The sequence below is a fragment of the Cherax quadricarinatus genome, chromosome 83 (assembly GCF_038502225.1).
Source record: "Cherax quadricarinatus isolate ZL_2023a chromosome 83, ASM3850222v1, whole genome shotgun sequence".
Taxonomy (NCBI): domain Eukaryota; kingdom Metazoa; phylum Arthropoda; class Malacostraca; order Decapoda; family Parastacidae; genus Cherax; species Cherax quadricarinatus.
In genome coordinates, this window is record NC_091374.1 from 3,435,975 (window position 1) to 3,463,808 (window position 27,834).

At 38.4% G+C, this 27,834-nt stretch overlaps 1 protein-coding gene across 3 annotated transcripts in view; it reads left to right on the forward strand.

Moving 5' to 3' along the window:
* The window catches only part of LOC128702131 (protein transport protein Sec24A), a 49,232-nt gene that overhangs the window by 4,092 nt on the left and 17,306 nt on the right, over positions 1-27,834 (forward strand). The window contains exons 1-8 of one of the 3 annotated variants that reach the window (XM_070102706.1): positions 6,925-7,083; positions 10,003-10,472; positions 13,355-13,462; positions 17,678-19,293; positions 20,605-20,757; positions 21,810-21,971; positions 23,035-23,146; positions 24,717-24,916. In XM_070102706.1, coding sequence (XP_069958807.1) covers positions 10,004-10,472; positions 13,355-13,462; positions 17,678-19,293; positions 20,605-20,757; positions 21,810-21,971; positions 23,035-23,146; positions 24,717-24,916 — 2,820 coding nt within the window. In that variant the 5' untranslated portion in view covers positions 6,925-7,083; position 10,003. Of the gene's footprint in view, positions 1-6,924; positions 7,084-10,002; positions 10,473-13,354; positions 13,463-17,677; positions 19,294-20,604; positions 20,758-21,809; positions 21,972-23,034; positions 23,147-24,716; positions 24,917-27,834 lie in introns of those variants that run through there. The other 2 variants (XM_070102707.1, XM_070102708.1) reach the window with 2 other exon arrangements.

Consider the following 27,834-nt stretch of genomic DNA (forward strand, 5'->3'; position numbering starts at 1 on the left):
GCGACCCATACCCATACGCAGGAAGGAATACATATAAATGACCTCATAGGGGACAGGAGCCATAGTAGGGAAACAAGTGTAGTCAAAGATAAGATAAAACCAATATTGCAAACTAGAAATACCGCAGGAAATAGCAAACAAGAGGACTCCACTAGCAATAGTGAGGATATATTACCAAAAACAACTGGTGGGAGCTCCATTGTTGGTGCTAGGGAGGATAGAAGTAAGACAGGGAAACATGCACCAACAGGGAATACAGTCACAGAAACCCAAGGCAAACGGAAACCAAGCCTGTGCACATACTATGCACTCGGTATCTGCTGGCATGGGAAATCTGGAAAAACAGATGGGACGTGCAACTATGACCACCCTAGGAAATGCCATGCCCATATGACAACAGGAAAATGCAAACTCCCTTCCTGTAAGCTTTTTCACCCTGAACTGTGTACCTCTTCAGTACAGGAAAGACTGTGCTATAACTTAAATTGCCAGGCATACCATCTAAAGGGGACAAAAAGATACAAAACATCCAGGCCATGGGAAAACCTGGGTAGCCACAGCCACTCAAGAGGGAGAGGTTTTTTAGTGCCAGGAAGGAAAAAAAACTGGCAGGAAATGGCAGAAATCGTACACCAAATCCAGTCATTCCTGGAGTGGAACCACAGTCGATGGCCTCCACTCCAAACCAACAGATACAGATACTAATGCCGGAAAAAAAATCCCCCCCCAGTACCAACAATACCACCAGTCCGATAACATTCTTCTTTGCAAATATACAGGGTCTAAAGCCAGCAACAAACAACAAAATACCTTTCATCCGTGGACTGCTTGCAGAGGCAAAGGCAATGTTCGCGGCTTTCACTGAGACCCACATAAAGGATCACTTGGACAACGAAATATGGATCCCAGGTTACAACCTATACAGATGTGACAGAGTGAACAGGCAAAAGGGGGGGGGGGTTGGCCTGTACATTGCAGAGTCACTTGTTTGCACAGAACTGCTAAATGCCTCAAATGATGTAGTGGAAGTTTTAGCAGTAAAGGTCGAGAACCAAAACCTAGTCATTGTGATAGTCTACAAGCCTCCGGATGCAACATCCCAGCAATTCCAGGAACAGCTGTTAAAAATTGACCACTGTCTGGAAAACCTTCCAGCTCCTGCACCCAACATCTTGCTCCTGGGGGATTTCAACTTAAGGCACCTAAAATGGAGGAATATAGCAAATAATATTGTTGCAGTAATAACACCAGGAGGCAGCTCTGATGAAAACTCACACTCACGCGAGCTTTTAAATCTCTGCACAAAATTCAATTTAAACCAGCAAATAATAGAGCCTACTAGACTGGAGAATACACTAGACCTCATCTTCACTAACAATGATGATCTGATAAGAAATATCACCATATCAAAAACAATATACTCAGATCACAACATAATTGAGGTTCAGTCATGTATGCGCGGAGCCCCAGACCGCCATAATGAGATTAGTCACGAGGGAGCATTCACCAAATTCAACTTCAATAACAAAAACATAAAGTGGGACCAAGTAAACCAAGTCCTAACCGATATAAGCTGGGAAGATATACTAAGCAACACAGACCCCAACTTATGCCTAGAACAGATTAACTCGGTGGCACTCGATGTATGCACAAGGCTTATTCCTCTAAGAAAAAGGAGGAGTAGATGTAAAACAGAAAGAGACAGGCGCTCCCTTTACAGGCGACGGAAAAGAATAACAGAGCGGCTAAAAGAGGTCAATATATCTGAAATGCGTAGGGAGACACTGGTCAGAGAAATAGCAAGCATCGAACTTAAGCTAAAAGAATCCTTTAGGAGTCAGGAATCGCGGGAAGAACTAAAAGCCATAAATGAAATCGAAAGAAACCCAAAGTATTTCTTCTCCTATGCCAAATCAAAATCGAGAACAACGTCCAGTATTGGGCCCCTACTTAAACAAGATGGGTCCTACACAGATGACAGCAAGGAAATGAGTGAGCTACTCAAGTCCCAATATGACTCAGTTTTTAGCAAGCCGCTAACCAGACTGAGAGTCGAAGATCAAAATGAATTTTTTATGAGAGAGCCACAAAATTTGATTAACACAAGCCTATCCGATGTTATCCTGACGCCAAATGACTTCGAACAGGCGATAAATGACATGCCCATGCACTCTGCCCCAGGGCCAGACTCATGGAACTCTGTGTTCATCAAGAACTGCAAGAAGCCCCTATCACGAGCCTTTTCCATCCTATGGAGAGGGAGCATGGACACGGGGGTCGTCCCACAGTTACTAAAAACAACAGACATAGCCCCACTCCACAAAGGGGGCAGTAAAGCAACAGCAAAGAACTACAGACCAATAGCACTAACATCCCATATCATAAAAATCTTTGAAAGGGTCCTAAGAAGCAAGATCACCACGCATCTAGAAACCCATCAGTTACACAACCCAGGGCAACATGGGTTTAGAACAGGTCGCTCCTGTCTGTCTCAACTATTGGACCACTACGACAAGGTCCTAAATGCACTAGAAGACAAAAAAAATGCAGATGTAATATATACAGACTTTGCAAAAGCCTTCGACAAGTGTGACCATGGCGTAATAGCGCACAAAATGCGTGCTAAAGGAATAACAGGAAAAGTCGGTCGATGGATCTATAATTTCCTCACTAACAGAACACAGAGAGTAGTCGTCAACAGAGTAAAGTCCGAGGCAGCTACGGTGAAAAGCTCTGTTCCACAAGGCACAGTACTCGCTCCCATCTTGTTCCTCATCCTTATATCCGACATAGACAAGGATGTCAGCCACAGCACCGTGTCTTCCTTTGCAGATGACACCCGAATCTGCATGACAGTGTCTTCCATTGCAGACACTGTAAAGCTCCAGGCAGACATCAACCAAATCTTTCAGTGGGCTGCAGAAAACAATATGAAGTTCAACGATGAGAAATTTCAATTACTCAGATATGGTAAACATGAGGAAATTAAATCTTCATCAGAGTACAAAACAAATTCTGGCCACAAAATAGAGCGAAACACCAACGTCAAAGACCTGGGAGTGATCATGTCGGAGGATCTCACCTTCAAGGACCATACATAACATTGTATCAATCGCATCTGCTAGAAAAATGACAGGATGGATAATGAGAACCTTCAAAACTAGGGAGGCCAAGCCCATGATGACACTCTTCAGGTCACTTGTTCTATCTAGGCTGGAATATTGCTGCACACTAACAGCACCTTTCAAGGCAGGTGAAATTGCCGACCTAGAAAATGTACAGAGAACTTTCACGGCGCGCATAACGGAGATAAAACACCTCAATTATTGGGAGCGCTTGAGGTTCCTAAACCTGTATTCCCTGGAACGCAGGAGGGAAAGATACATGATTATATACACCTGGAAAATCCTAGAGGGACTAGTACCGAACTTGCACACGAAAATCACTCACTACGAAAGCAAAAGACTTGGCAGACGATGCACCATCCCCCCAATGAAAAGCAGGGGTGTCACTAGCACGTTAAGAGACCATACAATAAGTGTCAGGGGCCCGAGACTGTTCAACTGCCTCCCAGCACACATAAGGGGGATTACCAACAGACCCCTGGCAGTCTTCAAGCTGGCACTGGACAAGCACCTAAAGTCAGTTCCGGATCAGCCGGGCTGTGGCTCGTACGTTGGTTTGCGTGCAGCCAGCAGCAACAGCCTGGTTGATCAGGCTCTGATCCACCAGGAGGCCTGGTCTCAGACCGGGCCGCGGGGGCGTTGACCCCCGGAACTCTCTCCAGGTAAACTCCAGGTAAACTCCAGTCCACTAATACCCAGGATGCGACCCACACCAGTCCACTAACACCCAGGATGCGACCCACACCAGTCCACTAATACCCAGGATGCGACCCACACCAGTCCACTAACACCCAGGTACCTATTTTACTGATGGGTGAACATAGACAACCAGTGTAAGGAAATACGTCCAATATTTCTACCCTCCCTGTTCGTCCTGTCAGTTCCTCTTGGGTAGCTTTATAATAATAATCTTTCTACAATAATCTTTATAGTGGAAACGTTTCGCCAGCTAGTGTCTTCATCAGTCCAAAACAGAGAAGAATGGTGGAAGATGAGAAGGAATTTGAAGTAATCAGTCCCTCAATCTGGAATCGACGTGCTCAGTCCATCAATCATGAAAACGAGTTTTACTTTCATTTTTTTAATTAATGCCCCGAACACAGTATCTCCGGACTGAGGAATTGATTCCTTCAAAATTCTCATCTTCCACCGCTCTGGACTGATGCAGTCACTGGCTGTTTAGTTAGTGTCATCGAGGACTGTCTGTTATCTTTCCCTTGTGGTCCTTCACTATTGTCCCCCAGGATGCGACCCACACCAGTCGACTAACACAAAGGTACGTACTTGTTGCTAGGTGAGCAGGGATAGCAGGTGTAAGGTGACTAACATCCAGGCACCTACTTGTTGCTACGTGAACAGGAACAGCAGGTGAAAGGAAACATGCCGGGAATTGAACCACGGATACTTAGCATGTGAGGCGAGTGCGTTGCCTACTGAGCCACGGTCTTAACAACCTCATTGCATACCAAGGTCACCGGACCTTTTAATTAGGTTACTAGGACACTGAAAAGAATTAATGACTCTTAGTTCTGGACACAATATGGCAGGAAGAGAATCTAGGTGTTAATGGGGGGGGGGCTAAGAAACTTTAAAAATTAAACTATAAAAGAATCTGTAACAAATATTATATTACAAAGACCACAATGGAAATAAGTCTGACTTTTTGGGGGGTTTATCCTAAGTAATTTACTCGTTACTAATGTAAATTTGTGTAACTGTATTTATGTGTACCTGTATCTGAATAAACTTATTAAATTGGCTGGTTCATTGGGTTTAAAATCTATGACTTCAAGGATGTCACCTATACACCGCCAGCCAAGGATATTTTAGGCCCTAAAACACAGAATAACGTTTATTTCTCAGTGTACATACAAGTGAGAGAGATATATAGTGAGAGAGATATATAGTGAGATATATAGTGAGAGATATATAGTGAGAGAGATATAGTGAGAGAGATATATAGTGAGAGATATATAGTGAGAGATATATAGTGAGAGATATATAGTGAGAGATATATAGTGAGAGTGATATATAGTGAGAGAGATATATAGTGAGAGATATATAGTGAGAGATATATAGTGAGAGAGATATAGTGAGAGAGATATATAGTGAGAGATATATAGTGAGAGATATATAGTGAGAGTGATATATAGTGAGAGAGATATATAGTGAGAGATATATAGTGAGAGATATATAGTGAGAGATATATAGTGAGAGATATATAGTGAGAGATATATAGTGAGAGATATATAGTGAGAAAGATATATAGTGAGAGAGATATATAGTGAGAGATATATAGTGAGAGATATATAGTGAGATATATAGTGAGAGATATATAGTGAGAGATATATAGTGAGAAAGATATATAGTGAGAGAGATATATAGTGAGAGATATATAGTGAGAGATATATAGTGAGATATATAGTGAGATATATAGTGAGAGATATATAGTGAGAGATATATAGTGAGAAAGATATATAGTGAGAGAGATATATAGTGAGAGATATATAGTGAGAGATATATAGTGAGAGATATATAGTGAGAGAGATATATAGTGAGAGATATATAGTGAGAGATATATAGTGAGAGATATATAGTGAGAGATATATAGTGAGAGATATATAGTGAGAGATATATAGTGAGAAAGATATATAGTGAGAGAGATATATAGTGAGAGATATATAGTGAGAGATATATAGTGAGATATATAGTGAGATATATAGTGAGAGATATATAGTGAGAGATATATAGTGAGAAAGATATATAGTGAGAGAGATATATAGTGAGAGATATATAGTGAGAGATATATAGTGAGATATATATATAGTGAGATATATAGTGAGAGATATATAGTGAGAGATATATAGTGAGAGATATATATAGTGAGATATATAGTGAGAGATATATAGTGAGAGATATATAGTGAGAGAGATATATAGTGAGAGATATGTAGTGAGAGATATATAGTGAGAGATATATAGTGAGAGAGATATATAGTGAGAGATATATAGTGAGAGATATATAGTGAGAGATATATAGTGAGAGATATATAGTGAGAGATATATAGTGAGAGATATATAGTGAGAGTGATATATAGTGAGAGAGATATATAGTGAGAGATATATAGTGAGAGATATATAGTGAGATATATAGTGAGAGATATATAGTGAGAGAGATATATAGTGAGAGATATATAGTGAGAGATATATAGTGAGAGATATATAGTGAGAGATATATAGTGAGAGATATATAGTGAGAGTGATATATAGTGAGAGAGATATATAGTGAGAGATATATAGTGAGAGATATATAGTGAGAGAGATATATAGTGAGAGATATATAGTGAGAGATATATAGTGAGAGAGATATATAGTGAGAGATATATAGTGAGAGAGATATATAGTGAGAGATATATAGTGAGAGATATATAGTGAGAGATATATAGTGAGAGAGATATATAGTGAGAGATATATAGTGAGAGATATATAGTGAGAGATATATAGTGAGAGAGATATATAGTGAGAAAGATGTATATAAGTGAGAGTATATAGTATAGCTGAGCATGACGGGTAAACTGCCACGATGTCCACCACTACACTATCGCAAAGCTGAATAACCTAACTTTACATGCCAATAAATTAACCCCTGCACCGGATACCCACTCTTAAACCCATCGAGCGGCTAGAGGAAACCTTCATCTACAAGCAAGGGGGCACCTAGGGGACTCACATATATTATAAAGGGGTAAAAAAAATGGTAAAAGATGAGGTAGTGAGCGTGTGGCATGGAAGGTGAGGTAGGTGCGCAGGCGCCATGGTCGTCACTTCCGTCACACACACAGCTGAGTCTTCACCATGGTGCTGTCTGATGCTTTATACTTTACTCCCTGTAACCCTCTACTGATACTTTAAACTCCATTATACACTTGACCTCCCCTTCAGGTGTTTATATATTAAAGGTAAGGTTAATGGGAGTGGTTTAAGAGGCTGCCTCCTTACCCCTCCCTGTCTCCTCTCACTTGTCTATGTCATTATTTGTATTTGTAAACAATAAAATACATGCTAGGGAGGAATATTAAGTATAGATGTTGGTAATTCAGTGGCTGGTTTGGAATACGTGCTGTAAATACTGATAAAATGTAAAAAACAAATGTCTTGCTTGACACTTGATGTAACTTTCCAGGTATTGACATTTGAGTCGTTGTTGCATTTATTGCAAAGTTAATAGATATTATTGCTGTGGGTCCTTCACCAGGCCAGTAACTTGTTCTCTGCCCAGTTGGGTAACTTGGTATCATACTGGGCAGTTCTTCATGGCGAGGTTATTGATTGAAAAGAACAGAAACTGGGTCAGTAGAACAACTCTCCATAGGTCTACTGGCCTATACTAGGCCAGGTTGTTGCTCATAGTCGCTTCCTACTCCTTTATTTGTCTGAATCTTTGGCTCACAACTGAAAGGACTTGGGTTTGAACCCTGGGCAGGATGTATGGGCAAGTCTCATTGTTTCTATTCACCTAGGTACCTAGTTTCTTTAGGCACAGGTACAATTATACATAGTGTAAATTACCTAGGATAACCCAAGAGACCTGGAGTTTACCTGGAGAGAGTTCCGGAGGTCAAAGCCCCCGGGGCCCGGTCTGTGACCAGGCCTCCTGGTGGATCAGAGCCTGATCAACCAGGCTGTTACTGCTGGCTGCACACAAACCAACGTACGAGCCACAGCCCGGCTGGTCAGGAACCGACTTTAGGTGCTTGTCCAGTGCCAGCTTGAAGACTGCCAGGGGTCTGTTGGTAATCCCCCTTATGTATGCTGGAAGGCAGTTGAACAGTGGCTTATTTTCACTGGGGTTGCATCATGGATGGGGAAGCTGCAGGAGATATCTGGTGAAGTCTGAATTCTTAAGCACTAACATCAGTTATCTGAGCAGTTGGTTCAGTGACTTGGTAAAATATAACTCAGTTATCCAACAACATAATTTGGATTTATTATTGGTTAGACTAGAGCTTTCTGTTATTAAATTATATTTGAAATTTTTTGTGTAGGAAAGCACTGGAGACTTGACATTGGTGACTTGGGAATGTTGGTAATTTACACTGATACGGGTACTTGTGTATCTGTACCTTAATAAGCTTATCCTTATTGATTGACACTTTCTGTGTATTCTGCTGTTAAACCATTAATAATCCAGAGAAAATTGTGTTCAGTAAATGTTGACTTGTCTGCGACTCTTGCTGATGCTAGCCACTTGCTACTAAAACTAGACGTCATGATCTGACGTGGCTCTCGCTTAAAGACGACATCTGATGCATTACACGGTATCAGGCGAAGAAAGACTTTAGTAACTAATGTTAGCAAGGTATCCTAGCAACAGTTTGAGACTGGTTAAAATACTGTATAACCAGATAAAACCATGAGTTATCCAACACCTTAATTTAGGTTGTTAGTACCTTCTGGTAGCTCAATAAATTTGTGTATGGGAGAACTTGCTACCAGTAGTAGAACATCAGAGACTTCCAACATTGGAGACTTTGGAACATCTGAGATTACTGGTGTTCCCTTCTTGCCAGCATATTTGAATAAACTGCTCTGATATTTTAAGCACAAAAAATTTTATTTCAAGAAGCCATTTGTCCCTGCAAATACTGTACCTTAAACAATGGCATTGTTACAAATCCTTGTCTGATACACTAACCTTTTGTCTCACTCTTACAAGGTACTATAGCTCTCGGCAATGTACGTATTCCATATTTTTACACCATATCACATGCTTTTAAATTCATTGAGAGATGTGCCTTTATTCAAAGACAAAAACTGCACCTTTCTTATCTGACTATTGCTTTTTATGCTTAATATACAAAGTCATGCTTCCATCCCTTTCTAGAACATTTCATATATTAATTACACTCAAATTGCTATTATAATTAACATACTTAATCCTCTGTAATTCTTACTCTTGTTTGTTACAAAGTAATCATACCAGTTTTCAGACAAATAATCTTTTGCCATAATCACCATCCATGATAATACTGCCCACTTGCTGTTTATCGTAATCCTGTCCATTCCTCCTCCTTTTCTCCACCTGAAGCTTTCTTACTGCTTCATTCATTTACTTAATATTCCTGGCTTTTCATTCATTCTAATTTCATTCTTCCTTGTCTCGTGCATGAGGCCTGGTGTCAGACCGGGCCACGGGGGTGTTGACCCCCGAAACCCTCTCCAGATAAACTCCAGGTATATACATTGAGTTTACAAAATTATCTCCATCTCTAATACCTGTACTGTTTACAAATCCAGCATCTCTTAAGGCACAGATTGTACGGCATTTTCTCTTGCCGATATGCTGTGCTCATTGCCAATGACTGAATAAATTTTATATCATGTATAGAATGTAAATACTATAATTTACATTATTTTGCATGCCTTGTGATTTCTGTAATGTGACATTAACAGTCATGATGGAAACAAGTTGGTAATGATTCCAAAGTGGTCAGTAACTGTTTAATTAACCAAAGGTTCTAATGTTGTAAATCAAAGAAATAGGTAGTTCCACAAGTGATATACTAGTGCTGCTTGATTTTTTCATTTGCCCATATGCAAACTTTCAAGCTCTGACAATTTTTCTTGCATATGTATTGCTTTTTTTTTTTCTATTGTATTAAAAGTACTTTTAAAGTTCTAACTTTCTTACAATTTTTTTTACTTAATTCCCTTATTCATTTCCCTCTTCTTCCCTCCTGTATCTACAAACTAATCCATGCCACACTATTATTCTTACTATTATTCTTTATTATTCTTACTAGCCTTGTAGTTTATATGTAATTAAGGGATTTCTGTCACTTATTTGGTATTGCTAAGTTAATTTAATTTCTCTTCAGGATGGAACGGCTGCCACCACCAGTAATGAATGGTGGGGCTGCAGGGCAGCCACAGCAGCAGAGGTTTTCCTCTTTGCCTTCACTTAGACCTTTGGGAGGTTTTCAAAGTCCTCAGCCACCACCTTCAATGACTTTGAAGCCTTCCACTAATGTGGTCCCTCCACCAGGTCCTCCCAGGCTAGATGGTTCTTTAATGAATGGTCCACCATCAGCACTACCACCAAGAGTGTCCCTGGGAGGAAACTTCAGACCATTGTTTGTGAATGGTCAGCCTGGTCAACTTTCTGGCCCCCCAGCAAGACCTCCTACAGGTCCAGCCCAGAGGTCAGTGGTTGGCCATCTTGTTCCTCCAAATGTATCACCTGCTGGCCCACCACTAAAACCTCCATTAGGTTCAGGCCCTGTCACCACATCCTCGAGTCCTTTAATAAATGGGCACCAGAGACCATCTCCACCTACCAACTTACCAGGTAAAATAATAATCAAAGTACAACGAAAAATATTTATATCAGAAAACCAGTCTTATTTGCAAGCAACGGTAATTTTGTTAATATTCAGATTGGGAAATTTTGTTCTAAGGAATGGTGTAAATAATCAAGGATGCATTACAATAGTTATTTTGGAAATGTAATAATTTATCTATAAAAGTGAAGTAAAGCAAAATAAAATTTTGGGAAATATTAGCAAGATTTCATAATAAGGTATGCACCTTTCATAAAAGAAAATATTCTGTGCAGTTTCCTCTGCAATGTTGGTAAATGTTGCTCTTAAGTTGTGTAAAAGTTGGCAAGTTGTTATTCCTCAGCTGCTTCCCACAGCGACTACTTAGCTAATGTATCTAACAAACAAGACGTTGCTCTGTAGGAAAGAATAAGCGCCAAATTCCATTAAAGAAAAAAAAAACTCGGGCATGAGAGAGATTCACTATGATTCTCAAGTAACTATATTTATGGGAACACTGAGACTAGCCTACAGATGCAGAAGACAATATTTACACATTCCCACAGATGAAACTTGAGGAATACATTAATTTACGAATCTGGATTTTGGCCGCTGTGATGGTACGTGTCCTTTTCTGCTGATCAATGCAACCTATGCACGAACCCAAGTTAGACAGCGAGGCAAAACACACTCAAGGATATGGGAAACACTACAGTACTTCACTTCCTTCCGTACATATTAGCGACATTAGGAAAATATCCATTCAGTAAATCCTTGATATAATGTACTTTTTAAAATAATGGGTAGAATTTGCTTTTAACTGCTTTATTTTCAGTGTTTATTGCAGCATAACTGTAAATTGAGGATGCAGTACTATGAGGTGTCCAGTAGAATATTAAAGTGCTTTTTGGCTATTTCTTAATACTATTGTGATGTAACACACTTGGGCTCCCCCCTCCATATGTCTGTTATATCAAAGGTTTACTGTATTTCTTTACTGTATACTGTATTTCTTTACTGTATACTGTACTACTGTAATTGCATTAATGTTAACTATTTTTTTATGACGGATTGAATACTTTGGTGACATGAAAATTCATCATGCATTTCTGAAAATATATCATGTGGCTGGTTTTCAATTTAGGTCTGTGCTGCTTCAAACATTGTTCATAGCATGAGAATTTTTTTTTCGAATAAGAGAATGCACTTATTACATGGGCGTTAACTCTTTAGTTTTTGTCTTGAGATTACAATTTATATAGGTATTAATTATATATACCCATGTTACATTGATGTAACTTTCAACAAGAAGGTAATTTTAGTTTCTTAAAAGCTTGTGCATTTACCATTATGAATTGGGTAAGTGTTGGGATTAGTCTTTTTTTTTTTTTACTTGCACTCGTCCATTAGAACTGTTATGTCTCCCTCATGATTATCATTCTTGTCTGATTTGGTCTTAGTTCAGCTTGTTAGATGTATGATGGAATTTGTTTATATATTTTTGCCTTCAAAATTTTCTGTGTATTCTTGAAGTCGTACTTTCGTTGTTTTAATTCTATATTAGACATGGCTAATTAGTACGGCATTCTTGTGTAACATTGTTTATAAAATCTCTAACTTGTATGTATACATTCCTGTTAGACGAGTAGGTTTTGTGCTAGATTTTCTATTCTGATCATAACTCCAGAAAGACATTATTAGGAAGATATAATTGCAGTGTACTAATTAAAAACTGGAATACGTATATGTATATAAATGAATGACATCTAAATTGTCTTATCTGCGTGCCTCTGGCAAGACAGTGATAGTGTGAATGATGGTGAAAGTTTCTTTTTTGGGTCACCCGGCCTCGGTGAGAGACTACATTAAAAAAAAAAAGTTTGTTTTCTTCTCTAAGTCTAATTGTACTATTGGTGGATTCTCTTGGACAAAAAATTTGGGTGTTATACTGCACCACTTCATATAAAAATTAACACTTTGGTACAGTTATGCTTGCTTCTTCTTTACACTAGTATTCCTCTAGGGGTGTCATGGTAACTTCCAGGGACGAGATGAAAATATCCAAACTAGTATTTAAATAAGGCACAAGACACACCTAGAAAGCAACTGTAGGTGGCATGAGTGGTAGTGCTTCTCCACACGCATTGCTCTTAGGCCCAACTTGGCTCAGGGAAAACTCGTGGAATGGACTACCAAGATTTTGCTTATGAAGCATATTAACAAGGCTTTTCCAAATGCTGTGTAAACAAGAGGGTGCATTTTTTCAATTGTATTTGGCCAGAATTACTGTATTAATTGTATTTGAATTTTGGAGTTCTATACTGCAATACTGTTTCCAAATTTAAAAAATTTGGAACTTGTTTGGAAAATATTACTGAGGAAATTAGTTTTGTTTGCTTTTTTTTGTATGGTAGCCAAAGAAGTAACATTGTGCTCACTGGTGGTAGCAGTAGTAGTGCATGTATGTTAAAATTTGTTTGGGCATGGTTTACACTTAAGATAGGTTTCTTCTAATAAATCCCTTATAGCAGTAGTTATGCATTGAATTGCTTGCTTTGATTATTGTACAGTGGACCCCCGGTTTATGATATTTTTTCATTCCAGAAGTATGTTCAGGTGCCAGTACTGACCGAATTTGTTCCCCTAAGGAATATTGTGAATTAGATTAGTCCATTTCAGACCCCCAAACATACACGTACAAACGCATTTACATAAATACACTTACATAATTGGTCGCATTGGGAGGTGATCGTAAAGCGGGGGTCCACTGTATTGTATTTTTAAATGGATCTTGTTTTTTGTAATGTAGCTTACTAAATTTGTCCCTTTCCTCTGTGTTTGCTTGTAGTACACTAAACATGGTTGTCCTGTTAATTTATTAAATTGGTTGGACATGTCTTCTCGTCTACAGAGTCAATATCTAACCGATCGTCTAATCGGTCTTCTCGCCAGCCTTCCCCGATCCCTACTTCTCAGCTTGACCGCATGGAGATGCAGGCCACACCGGTCTCAGGCCTGAGTAAGTGGTTGCTTGCTCTAATGTATACTGATCTTGTTACTGCACAGCTGTTTTTTTGATAATTGTGGTTTTAATCACCTTGTTTGCTATGTTTATAAGTGTGTGCTTTATATATGTGCTCATTCTTGTATTTTCTCTTGGACAGTAGCATTGTGTGATCCGTGCATGTGGCTTATATTTATGTTTGTATTTATGTATATATAGTTGACCCTTGAACAGTGAAGGGGTTAGGGGCGCTGATTCGTTGTGCAGTCAAAAATGTGTATAACCCGACTCCTCAAAAACTTGACTATTAATGGCGTACTGTTGACTGGAAAGCTTACTGATAATATAAACACTCGATTAGCATGTATTTTATATGTTGTATACTGTATTCTTACAATAAAGTAAGCTAGAGAAAAGAAAATGTTTTTAAGAAACTCAAAAGGAAGAGAAAATAAATTTCCTGTACTTTTATCGATGCCGTAAATTTACGTTGTCTGTTACGAGATGAATCATCTGTCAGTAGCTATACATCGATATTGTCTTATGATACTAAACGCTGTAAATTTTATATGTATTACTAACATTAGACATCAGAAATGAAAAGATTTGTGAAAAAGAAATTACAGTACATGTATTTGACTTAATATTGCATCTTTATGTATTTTTACACTTCTCTAGACTGCGAATAGAACATGTACAATCTATAATTGTTTGTAAATAACAAAAAAGGCACAATACCATGACTGGAATGATACACAAATAACCCACACATAGAAGAGAGGAGCTTACGACAACATTTTGGTTCAACTTGGTCCAAGTCGGACCCAAACATTGTCGTAAGCTCCTCTCTTCTATGTGTGGGTTATTTGTATGTTGTGTCTGTATATTTTAATAAATTTTTTTACTTTTTTATAGTAATTTGATAAAGTAGGCTAGTATCTACATATTTTTGTGCCTTCATGACATGCCTAACTTTTCTTAATTTTTTTCGGTCGCAGATCTCCAGAAAATTTTCCAGTATATTTATTGAAAAAATCCCCGTGCAAGTAGACCCGTGCAGTTCAGACTAGTGTTGTTTAAGGTCAACTGTGTATATATAACTGTATATTTTTTTTCCCCAATACAGGAAAGTAATGCTCCTCAGGAAAAATAAAATTTACAGGTATCACACTGTTCTCTTCCTATTCAGACTTGAGTGGTCATAACCTTCTTAAATCTGAACTAATTTGTGACATTTAAATACAGTACATGTAATCAAGAAGGTCTTTGCGTCTAATACTACATTTCTGAAGGGACATGTAAACTGTCACAGAATTGTCTGCATTTGTGAATTTCATTTACCTAATAACAGCATTGCACACTACTGCTATACTGAGGAAGTAAACTACAACATGCCATTAAGCCCTAATAAAGATGTTTGTGAAAGGATAATCCTTCAGGGAAATAAGTCATGATACCGGGGAAGGGCTTTTGTTTCCAGGAATATGAGCTACCTTTCCCCCCTTCCTTTACGAACTCTGACAGTCATTGAAGCTAAATTTTCTTTAGATTTTTTCTAAAGTTTAATTTTGATGTCCCCTCGAAGGTTACCTGCTGCCAACGAAGGACTCTTGATCCAAAGACACGATCCATTGAACACGAGTTTTCCATCCTTGATTTAAACCTTACTGCATCTCACTCTCGAAGGTTCTTTGACCCTCCTATGAGTTTAGCACTCCCCCAGAACATAATTTTTGTGGCTTGATAGATATGCACCTCAGAATCATAGGATTTATTTTGCACCAAAATTTTCTTAAAAATTTACCTTTAAATATCTAATGTCAGCCAAAATTACTACTGTATATTGTATGATGGTAGTGTCCAGAGGGATCAAGATTAATCTTGCTAGTATGCTGTTAAAATTGCCGAGAGTCGTGCAAAAAAAAGACCACTTGATTTACTTCTTGGAGTTCTTGTTTTAAGGTTTTTGGTCATTAGTTTCACTATATATTTCTCTTAATCTTCTCTGCCAGTTTTTCATTTTTTTTTTTTTGTGTTAAATATGTCCTTATTGCATTTTTTGTTAAATATGTCCTTATTGCATATGTCTTTTTTTTATTCCTTTCATGCAATGGTATTGGTAAAAGAATAAAATTAAAGAACTGCAGAATAGGCAGATACGAAAATGTACATAAAAATCTCCCATATCTTCATGCATTAATTTTTTTTTTTTTATCACTCTAGGACTATTATATGTAAATACAGTACAGTATATGGATTTTGGATAACCCTGCTTCTAAGACTGAGTTGGACTGCATTTAAGTGCCACTATCTTGCTGCCAGGCATATGTTACCAGTTTATTTAATTATTGATGGTCAACTGTGTGTGTATACTGTAGATAAATTAGTGTTAGGGTAACCTAACTTAGAATAAATAACATTTAATTATAATTTCAGCTTATTGCATAATTTGATGCATTGAAACTGTGCAGTGTCTTTGGAGGGCACTAGGATTGTTTTGCAGTTTTCTGCAGTACGACTTTGATGCCTTTGACACTTTCTGCTCTCATTCCACAGTATTGATTTTTGTCTCCACTATGCACTTTTTTTGACATTTATAATTTTTCCACTATATAGATTTATTGGAGGCAATTACCCGAAGGACGTTTCTGGTGGTCAGCTTCCCCGAGGCCCAGAACGAAACGAAAAAACTGAAGAAGTCATGATGGATAGATACAAATGCAGTGTAATGTGATCCTTTATTGACAGTGTTTTGCCCTCACTGTGTGGCTGGATAAAGTTCACTGTGTGGGTGAAACGTTGTCAGTAGAGGATCGTATTTCACTGTATTTGTCTTTATCCATGAAAACCTAATTTAGAAATACAGTGGAACCTCGGTACTCACTTAATTCGTTTCAGAAGGCTGTTCGAGTACCGAACGAAATTTTGCCAACCAATTTTCTTTTGTTGGCTGTTATCACTAATCTTCTTAGGCCCCATGGTCACTTATTTATAGTACAAATAATATAAAAAAAAAAATTGTGAAGCACAAAATAGTTTACAGCGAAGTTCTGACAGGTCATGTTTGTTTGGTAGAAGGCCGAGCAAACTGTCTACTACCGAGCGATAATTTTTTTTTTTTTTTGATTAAAAATATAATTTAATTTCTCTGCAAAGGTTATAATGTGTGATTGCAGTTTTGATTTGTTAATTACTAAGAAAGCCATTATCATGTCGGGGCATTTTGGGCAGACTAATCCTGGTACAGTGGTACCCCAAGTTTCGAACTTATTTCATTCCAGAATGCTGTTTGAGTGCCAATACCGAACAAATTTGTTCCCATAAGGAATAATGTACATTAGATCAGTCAGTTTCATACCCCTAAAAATACACTTACAAACGCACTTGCACAAATACACTTGCATAATTGTTTGAGTTGCGAGCAGTTCGAAACTTGGGGTACCACTGTACGTACATAATTACTCAAGTCTTGAGAAGAAAGGTTATCTTTTTAATAAATCTTTATTTTAATACTAATGTGAGGTAGTCAGGTTCAAGGTTTATAAGAATAATAATCTTGAAGTTGCATATAATAAAAACAATATTACAATTAATGGTTCCAACAGTACTATTTTATGGATTGGCAGATCCATACTGAATTGTTTGAGTAGGGAGCTGTTCAAGTACCCAGGTTCCACTGAATGTTATCTTAAATTTCTCAGAACTGAATACCAGAAAATATTTTGCCTACAACAGGAAAAATCTTAATGCATCTATTTTGTGATTAGATTTAAATATCCACAAATTGGTTGTTGGCCAGATAGCCTTGCCCTTGCCCAGGACAAGCAAAGCAAGGGCTTCCTGTTGCAGTATTAAAAAAAAAAAAAAAAAAAAAAAAAAGGCCCCCATGCATCAAGGGTGAGGAGGAAAGGGACAAATTGTAGCATTTGTCTGTGATACACCTGCCAAATTTGAAATTCTAAACTTGGCTGTTGACAAAAAAAAAAAAAAAAAAAAGCACATTGGAGAATGGAACTTGACTACTTTCCAGTCCGACTTGGACTGAAACATCATAAGTTTCTCCTATGTGCAGGTTTTTTGTGTATTCTTTTTTAAACTTGATTCCATCAGCTGAACTTAATAGCCAACTTTCTGGAAGCTGTCATCTGTAGGTGGCTATTGCATGTACTGTTTGTGTCTACAAGTTTTCTTCCTACTATTGAATTGTAAATACTATTCTCGTTGTTGCAGCACCAAGTGGATCCTTAACCAATTTAAATGAGGGCTTTTGTCCGCCTACATCCCGATCCCAGTCTAGCTCATCTTTAGTTGATGAATCTGCAAAGATTTCGCCTAGGATGTCTCCAAGGATGTCCCCAATCACAACGACGACAGTGTCTGGACAGTCTTTACCAGTTAATGGCACCCCAGTTAGTATGTCTCTGTCTAGTGAACCATCTGTCAGTGGAACACCAGTTAGTAATATGCCATTAAACAGAACTGTTGGTTCACCATTCCAAAGCAGTGGTCAAGTAGCTAATCAAACACAGGTGCATCTTAGTGACTCAGTATCGTCTCATAGTAACTCATCACCCAGTACTGTTCAGTCATCTGTTAGTGGCCACATTTCCATGGCATCTAGTAATGTGCCATCCTTGTCAAGAAGACCTATTAGTGGTTCTTCAGTTAGTGGTAATCATTTAAGTTCAGCCTCTGGCACAGTTCCTGGAAAAATCACACACACTGCAAAACCTACAAGTGGGCCACAGTCTGGTGTCCCTTCAGTAAGTGGAACACAACACTTTATTCAGAAAGGTTCTGTGGGTCCTTCTTTAGCTGCCCAAACCCACCTAGCTACTTCTACAGTTCCTTCATCATCTGTGGCTGCTTCAGTTGCAAGTTTTGCTGCCTCAAATTCACCTCTGGTTGCTCAACATTCTGCTGTGGCTTCTGTTGCTCTCTCACCGTCAGTGGGAGCTAGACCAGCAGTTTCTGCCCCAATGTCCAACAATATTAGACGTTCAGTGGGGCCACTACCACCATCAGTTGGTCCTCCACTAGCATCCATGGGTCCACAAAGATCATTTGGTCCTCCATCAACAATGGACTATAGATTAACATCATTGGGCCCTCCCCAGACATCAATGGGCTCTCCACAGATGTTGATGGGACCTCCACAGACGTCGATGGGCCCTCCTATGCTGACGTCAATGGGCGCTCCTCGGCCATCACTGGGCCCCCCACCAACATCGATGGGACCCCCGCCAACGTCGATGGGACCCCCGCCAACGTCGATGGGACCCCCGCCAGCATCGATGGGACCCCTGCCAACATCGATGGGACCCCCGCCAGCATCCATGGGACCCCTGCCAACATCGATGGGACCACCGCCAACATCGATGGGACCCCCACCAACATCGATGGGCCCTCCAACATTGATGGGCCCTCCAACATCAATGGGTTATAGACCCACTGGTGTACCACCACCCATGAGTACTCAGGGGACAGCCCAACCTGGATCATTTCCACAATATCCTGGACAACAGCAGCAATTTCAGCCACAGTTTAGACCAAGTGGACCACCTAATGTCACTCAACTTTCGCAGCAGTTGGGTGGGTTGTCTGTGACACGTGATGGATGGAATAAAATTTGGGGGACTCATCCACTGGACTTGCTACAACAGCGTCAAGTGTTACCCCCTGAAGGTGTTGTGCCTCCTAAACCAGTGCTGGCTCAAGATTATCTTCCCAACTGCTCGCCTGATATATTCCGCTGTACTCTGACAAAGATTCCTGAGACAAAGTCAGTTTTACAGAAGGCCAGACTGCCATTTGGCATGTTAATACATCCGTTCAAAGACCTTGAGGCAAGTAATTTTTATTTTTTATGCAGCTGTAATATGTCAGGTAATGCAAGTCAGACTAAAATGTCTTTCTATGCATTACATATCTTTATACCCACTTGTTGCCCTAGTTATAGATATTCTCTAAAAGCTGTTTTTTTTTCCTCCAACAAACCAGCTACATCCTTCCAAAGCAGGGAGACCTGAAAAAGAAAAATTAAAGTTTCTCTTCTTAAAATTAGTAATGTATACAGGAGAAGGGGCTACCAGCCCCTTGCTCCTGGCATTTTTTTAATTAGTTGTATTATATGAAATTCATTTAAATTGCACATTTGGTACAGTACTTAGTAACTGCTAATTTTAATTTTTCCTGACCAGTTGCTGGCTAAACATTTCAAGGCATGTATACCCTGGTATTTGATATAAAGCTGAAATGTTCAAAGAATAAGATTGACATTTTACATGTTAACTCTGCTGCTCGTGCAACAGTGAGGTCTCCAAGCATCAGTGTCACCCTACAAAATAGTTTTCCATATAAAGTTATCTCCATAAATATATTTCCAGTGTGTTAAACATATTTGTACAAATGTTTATTGGAGTTTTGGATTATGCAAGTTAACTGTGCAAGGGGGATGACAGAAAAATGTACGCGGCATAAAAATCTGCAAAGCTGCTGTATTGCTCGGATCAGAATAAAAATGCTTACCGAAGACTTCTTCATAAATCTATGAAATAGTAAAAAGTGTTGGAAACTCTTAAACCAGGCACCTGTTTTTCCTTGATTGTGTGAAGGGATTATTAAGCAAAACAAAAAGTTTCTGTATGTTTTATTGAAGCAACAACTTGTGCATAGCTAATTTTTTTTCATAAATTGTTTTGAATACAGTAGTTGTGCAGTGTGTGAATGTTATCTGAATATAAAGCTTCTGTGTGGTTATTTTGCACAAATTCATTGTGGTAGATTTGTGTAGTACACAAACCAAAAGGGGCAATTATTCATCAAAAGTTTAGACTACTCTATTTAATTACAAGTTTATAATTTTTAAGGGGAATTGAAATGTTTTTGAGAGTATATGATGTTTCATGTAAGAGTCATCCAGATGGAACAAGGTATCGAGATGTACAGTAACCTGGCTGTTGTGGCATCTTGGAAAGGTTAGATTATATGGTAGATATACATTTTGGGTCTAGTTGTGGCTAAAGACGTGTCACAACCCAAAATTGAAAAAGTTTAAATTATTTTTAAATTGTTGTATCCGAAGTTTATTTAATGGTTTTTTAAGTGATTTTTTTTATAGATAAAAAAAAAGTCATGCAACATTATTTTCTTGACAGCACCTTCCAGTTGTAAGCTGCAACACTATAGTGCGATGCAGATCATGCAGAACATATATCAATCCTTTTGTGGTCTTCAAAGGAGAGAGACGTTGGGAATGTAACCTGTGCTTCAGGGTTAATGAACTTCCCGAAGAATTTCAGTATGATCCTGTAAGTGTTTTTTGTATAATATTAAACTACAGGGTGCATTTTTTTCTTAGCAAGATTATGAATATTCTTTTTCAGGTAGTAGCCATGTTTTCTGACCCCAGCACTTGTACTCAAGTCTTTAGCGTAATTTTTTTTTTTTGTACCTCTATGTAGTGTAATAATTTTTTCCTTGGCTTTGTTCTCTAGTAAAATTTACATACAGGTATCCCTGTAATTTTAATTATAATTAAAGTTGCAGGTATACCTGTAATTTTAATTATAATTAAAGCGTGTGTAATTTTACTACAAAAATTCTGGAGAACTAAATATTTTTAGTTCAGAAATAAAAAATAAAAAGGCACTAATAACCTGCATATGGGAGACACTTATAACTAACATTATGGTTCAGCTTAGACCATTAACTAGTCACTGTGTAACTAATTAATGGTCCAAGTCGAACCAAAACTTTCATCAAATTTGTCTACGTGCAAGTTATTTGTGCATATTTTACTGTAGTTCAATATCCTTTTTCATTGTCTTCCTGCTTGACTTTTTATCTCTACTTTTCCCACTGTAACCCCAGTAATCTTCTGATAACCTGGGTGATGCTAAAGAAGAATATGGATAAATGTGGTGGCCATTCTGACCTAAGATATTAAGAAAAAAAAAGTCCTAATTACGTAGCTTTCTAGTAAATTTTGAATTAAAGATTTTAATAAAAATCCATGTAATTAATACGGCAGGGCATCCATAATTGCAGAAGTCTCTGCTTCTGAGAGTTGGCTGAATGGATTTTAGTTGAACTGCATTTGTTTAGTGTCAGAAAGTCATAATTGTTATATTAAACTAGGTAATGAATTTTTTACAAAGCAGTGATGCACCTACTGAAAATAACCTTATCCAGAACACCCATTTACCATAGTTTCAGGAGTGATCACTGTATTTAAGTTTTTATAATGCCAAGCCTGTATCACTGAATTAATACATGTCACTACCTGAAAAGAGGAGACATGTCCGTTTAGAATAGTTGTTCATGGCAAAGGAACATAATGCTAATGATTTTTGCTTTTCAGGTTAGTCGAACATATGGGGACCCATCTAGAAGACCAGAGGTTAGGGAAGCAACAATAGAGTTCATTGCTCCACAAGAATACATGTTGCGACCTCCGCAACCTGCAACATATCTTTGGGTTTTGGATGTTTCTCGTCAAGCTGTGGACACGGGTTACTTGAAGGTGCGTGTTTTGCATATTTGTCTCCATTATTACAAATTTTGTATTTGTGCTTAAATTTATTATTCAGCCTAGAGAGCAACTACCCAAGGAAGCCCTAGTGTTGTGCTTGTGAAATGAAAGACAGTTTCACATTTTGCTCAAGGGCCAGATGGTTGGATTTTTTCTTACGAACACTTACGACTAGTAAATCTTACAAACTTCTACTGACATTCCATGAACACTGGATGCATGTGCCTGTGTATTCTGAATGTTATATTACTTATGAGTTAGTGGTGAACTATAGTTCTTGTTTCCAATTTAAATTATGGCTGACTTCAGGTAAATTAGCTGTCAGTTTTTAAGTTTTATGTTGCATTTATTTCAACAGTTATTGCTCAACTCATTCCACTATTTTTTTCTCTTAATTGCAGAAATACTTCCTGATATCTCTGCAATGCAGTTGGGCCTCTTAATTTCCAGCCATGAACTTTTTTTTGTTGCAACCTAGAAGAGCACCAATCCTCCTCCTATCCTGTCTTAATATATCTGCATTGCAAATTGTGTTGTAATTATCCTGTTGCATACTTCTGCACTGTCTCTGGTTTTTTAACATGCTTTTTTTTTTCAGGTATGGGTTCTATACTCGTGCTGTATACTCAGAGATGAGCCTAACGTGTTTTATATTGGGCCCGGAGTGCCTTGGTTGAAATTTCTGAACGTTACTCTTAGATTTACCAGATGAGCATTGGCTACAGAGGTCTTGGCGAGACCCTCTGGTGTTATACTGGGCACTATGTTCGCCCCTAGGTTTTTCTGAGTGATGTCTGCTACCTGTTTTCCCTAGTCTATACCTAGTTTCCAGTCTTCTTCCTCCTTCCCTATTCTTCATGAGCTTGCATTTACTGGAGTTGAATTCAGGCAACCATTTATCTGACCACTGTCCTGTTTCCTTTCCTTGCTCTCATCTTGTTTTATTCTACTCGCTAGTTCTACATCAGCAAATGGATATATCTGAATCTGTCCCATCTGGAATGTGTATTTTAGGTTTTGATTCTGCTGTTATTTTACCCGACTCATTTTACAGATCGTATGCGATGTCTTGTTGGCACATCTAGACAAGATACCAGGAGATCGGCGGATTATGATTGGGTTCATTACTTTCTCCAATAGTGTCCAGTTTTATCTAATGGGAGAAGGTAAGGCTAATACCAGTGGAACAGACTTGTTACCATTTTACATCTATTCAGTCAGTCCTCCAACTTTAATTTCTACACAATCAATGTATTTTTAATCAGTTTGGTTTCTTTTAACTAACCTCATTCCCCATCATCAGTTGTGTGTGTTATCGATACATTCTTGGTGTTTTCCTAAATGCACTCACAAGAGCACTAGATTATAGTACTGTACAACATCAGTTAGTGCCAGAAACCAAACATTAAACTGTAAAAGCTTATTTAATGTTTATGCTTAGGCAGTGTTTTAACTTTTTTGTAATGAAGCCACTTAAAAACATTATGCAGACAAAAGTTAGAAAGTAGGGGAATGTGTATAGGAAAAAATATTCAAAATAGTATTCTCACTGGTTTGTTGATGGGTAAGAGGAAAGTTAACCATGGCTCAGATATTCAAATACAGAAGTACTATATTATTGAAATTTAAGTAGATGGAATCCTCTTTCAAATTTGGAAATTTTTAATTAATGCACTTAACTCTTAAACTGTCCAAATGTAGATCTACGTTTACATGTGTAGCGCTCCAACCTTGATTTTCTCCATTTGAAAGCATGTAAAAAAAAGTAGATCTACTTTTCGAGCACTATGCAAGCGAACATAGATCTACGTTTGGACAGTTTAAGGGTTAAAGTACTTTTACTGCAAAACAATTTACACTATATTCTCGAAAACATAAATATGTATAAATTCACAAGACCGCTGGGCTACAATACATTCTCAACCACCGCAAAAATACACAGTAAGAATATTAACAACTCGTGCACTAATTGGTAAGGAAAATGAAAGAAGCCAACATATTAAAGGCAAGCATCTACAGAAGCAAAACTTTGGGACATTTGTGATGCCAGTAAGATTTACACTTGTTCTTTTAAGTAAGCCATCCTACTAAGTAAATGTCATTTTTGCTAAACTTTTTTCAAATGACTGTGACTAAGAATGTTGACTTTGTGCTCTTAAGGCTTTGTAGTGGTTGTTTCTTGTTCTTCTTTATGTATTATTGCATTTATTGGTGTTATGTAAGTTATAACTGGTTAAATTTGTTTAACAGACATAACTTAAATAGCATATTTTGAGAATGTTAAAAAATCAGTATTTGTTAGAATATGCTGTCTTGATGGCAGTGAAATGGGCAGGCCAGTTTCAACAATATATTAGAAAAGCAAGAATGGGAAATTCAATAAACACCCTATTAGGGGCTGCAGAAGAGAGTAAAAGGCAGATTGCATACAGTGTATGGTATTTTGACAAAAAAAAGCAAGTTTAATATCCTGAGGGTAAATATTATTTACACTATTACTACATATTCTTAACCACATAAATACATTAATGTTAGGATTTTCCTTATTTTATGTTATTTAAATTTTTTTTGTTCATCTCCGGTTCTTCGTACTCTAGCTAGATTTACAATTTTCAATGAATGTTCTGAAAAAAGGCCTTAAAAATGTTTTGTTATAGATTTAAATTTGAAGACCAGTAAATATTGCTCAGTAGATGTAAATGACAGAAAATTGAGTATACTGTCACACTCTTCCAGATCAGAAACATGTCCAGATGTTAGAAGTTGGTGAGATAGAGGAAATGTTTGTTCCGAATCCTGAGGATCTCTTGGTTAACTTGGAGCAAAGTCATTCTCTGGTCGAGGACTTCCTCTCGACACTCCCAGAAGCGCATGCTGCAACTTTCCAAACTCAGTCTGCACTTGGACCTGCACTGCAAGCTGCTTACAAATTAATGGTGTGTTAGTTACCGTATCATGAATAATTTGATCTTGCTGCTTATTACACTGTTCTGTAGTTTTTTTTAACAAGTCGGCCGTCTCCCACCGAGGCAGGGTGACCCAAAGAGAAAGAAAATCCCCAAAAAGAAAAAACTTTCATCATTCAACACTTTCACCTCACTCACACATAATCACTGTTTTTGCAGAGGTGCCCAAAATACAACAATTTAGAAGTTTTTTTTTTTTTTTTTTTCTTCTTCAACAAGTCGGCCGTCTCCCACCGAGGCAGGGTGACCCAAAAAAGAAAGAAAATCCCCAAAAAGAAAATACTTTCATCATCATTCAACACTTTCACCACACTCGCACATTATCACTGTTTTTGCAGAGGTGCTCAGAATACAACAGTCTAGAAGCATACACATATAAAGATACACAACATATCCCTCCAAACGTATAAAACGTATAAAAACACAACATATCTCTCCAAACTGCCAGTATCCCAAACCCCTCCTTTAGAGTGCAGGCATTGTACTTCCCATTTCCAGGACTCTAGTCCGGTTATATAAAATAACCGGTTTCCCTGAATCCCTTCACTAAATATTACCCTGCTCACACTCCAACAGATTGTCAGGTCCCAAATACCATTTGTCTCCATTCATTTCTATCTAACACGCTCACGCACGCTTGCTGGAAGTCCAAACCCCTCGCCCACAACACCACCTTTACCCCCTCCCTCCAACCTTTTCGAGGACAACCCCTACCCCGCCTTCCTTCTCCTACAGATTTAAATGCTCTCCATGTCATTCTACTTTGATCTATTCTCTCTAAATGACCAAACCACCTCAACAACCCCTCTTCAGCCCTCTGACTAATACTTTTATTAACTCCACACCTCCTAATTTCCACTCTCCGAATTTTCTGCATAATATTTACACCACACATTGCCCTTAGACAGGACATCTCCACTGCCTCCAACCGCCTCCTCGCTGCTGCATTCACAACCCATATAAGAGTGTTGGTGGTACTATTTCATACATTCCCTTCTTTGCCTCCATAGATAACGTTTTTTGTCTCCACATATACCTCAACGCACCACTCGCCTTTTTTCCCTCATCAATTCTATGATTAACCTCATCCTTCATAAATCCATCTGCCGACACGTCAATTCCCAAATATCTGAAAACATTCACTTCTTCCACACTCCTTCCCAATTTGATATCCAATTTTTCTTTATCTAAATCATTTGATACCCTCATCACCTTACTCTTTTCTATATTCATTTTCAACTTTCTACCTTTACACACACTCCCAAACTCATCCACTACCCTTTGCAATTTTTCTTTAGAATCTCCTATAAGCACAGTATCATCAGCAAAAAGCAACTGTGTCAATTCCCATTTTGTATTTAATTCCCTATAATTTAATCCCACCCCTCTCCTGAACACCCTGGCATTTACTTTTTACAACACACACAAAGTGGGAGTTGTCACAGTTGCTCTTTGCTGATGACACTGTGCTCTTGGGAGATTCTGAAGAGAAGTTGCAGAGATTGGTGGATGAATTTGGTAGGGTGTGCAAAAGAAGAAAATTAAAGGTGAATACAGGAAAGAGTAAGGTTATGAGGATAACAAAAAGATTAGGCGATGAAAGATTGGATATCAGATTGGAGGGAGAGAGTATGGAGGAGGTGAATGTATTCAGATATTTGGGAGTGGAAGTGTCAGCGGATGGGTCTATGAAAGATGAGGTGAATCATAGAATTGATGAGGGGAAAAGGGTGAGCGGTGCACTTAGGAGTCTGTGGAGACAAAGAACTTTGTCCTTGGAGGCAAAGAGGGAAATGTATGAGAGTATAGTTTTACCAACGCTCTTATATGGGTGTGAAGCATGGGTGATGAATGTTGCAGCGAGGAGAAGGCTTGAGGCAGTGGAGATGTCATGTCTGAGGGCAATGTGTGGTGTGAATATAATGCAGAGAATTCGTAGTTTGGAAGTTAGGAGGAGGTGCGGGATTACCAAAACTGTTGTCCAGAGGGCTGAGGAAGGGTTGTTGAGGTGGTTCGGACATGTAGAGAGAATGGAGCGAAACAGAGTGACTTCAAGAGTGTATCAGTCTGTAGTGGAAGGAAGGCGGGGTAGGGGTCGGCCTAGGAAAGGTTGGAGGGAGGGGGTAAAGGAGGTTTTGTGTGCGAGGGGCTTGGACTTCCAGCAGGCATGCGTGAGCGTGTTTGATAGGAGTGAATGGAGACAAATGGTTTTTAATACTTGACGTGCTGTTGGAGTGTGAGCAAAGTAACATTTATGAAGGGGTTCAGGGAAACCGGCAGGCCGGACTTGAGTCCTGGAGATGGGAAGTACAGTGTCTGCACTCTGAAGGAGGGGTGTTAATGTTGCAGTTTAAAAACTGTAGTGTAAAGCACCCTTCTGGAAAGACAGTGATGGAGTGAATGATGGTCAAAGTTTTTCTTTTTCGGGCCACCCTGCCTTGGTGGGAATCGGCCGGTGTGATAATAAAAAATCTATAAATATATTAAACAACCATGGTGACATTACACATCCCTGTCTGTATATTGTATGTTCTGTATATTGTATGTAAAATGGCTTTACATTAGTTTTTGTGTTGCATGAATAACATTCCTTTCAACTAATTTTTGTTTTGTACATAAAGGGCAGGGTTTTCCATAGGTGATTATACTAAGAGGTTAATGTAAAAGGGTGCAATATTGACTGAGCAGTACAACTGTAATTAGCAACTTTTTCACATTGCTAAAGAAACTGCAGTAGGAGTTGTCCTTGTGTATACTGTATATTACACAAATAACTCGCACATGGGAGAGGAGGAACTTCTGATTACTGGCTTGGATATACAGCAGGCATGTTAAGAGTGAGTGGAGACAAATGGTTTTTGGGACTTGACAAGCTGTTGTACTGTGAG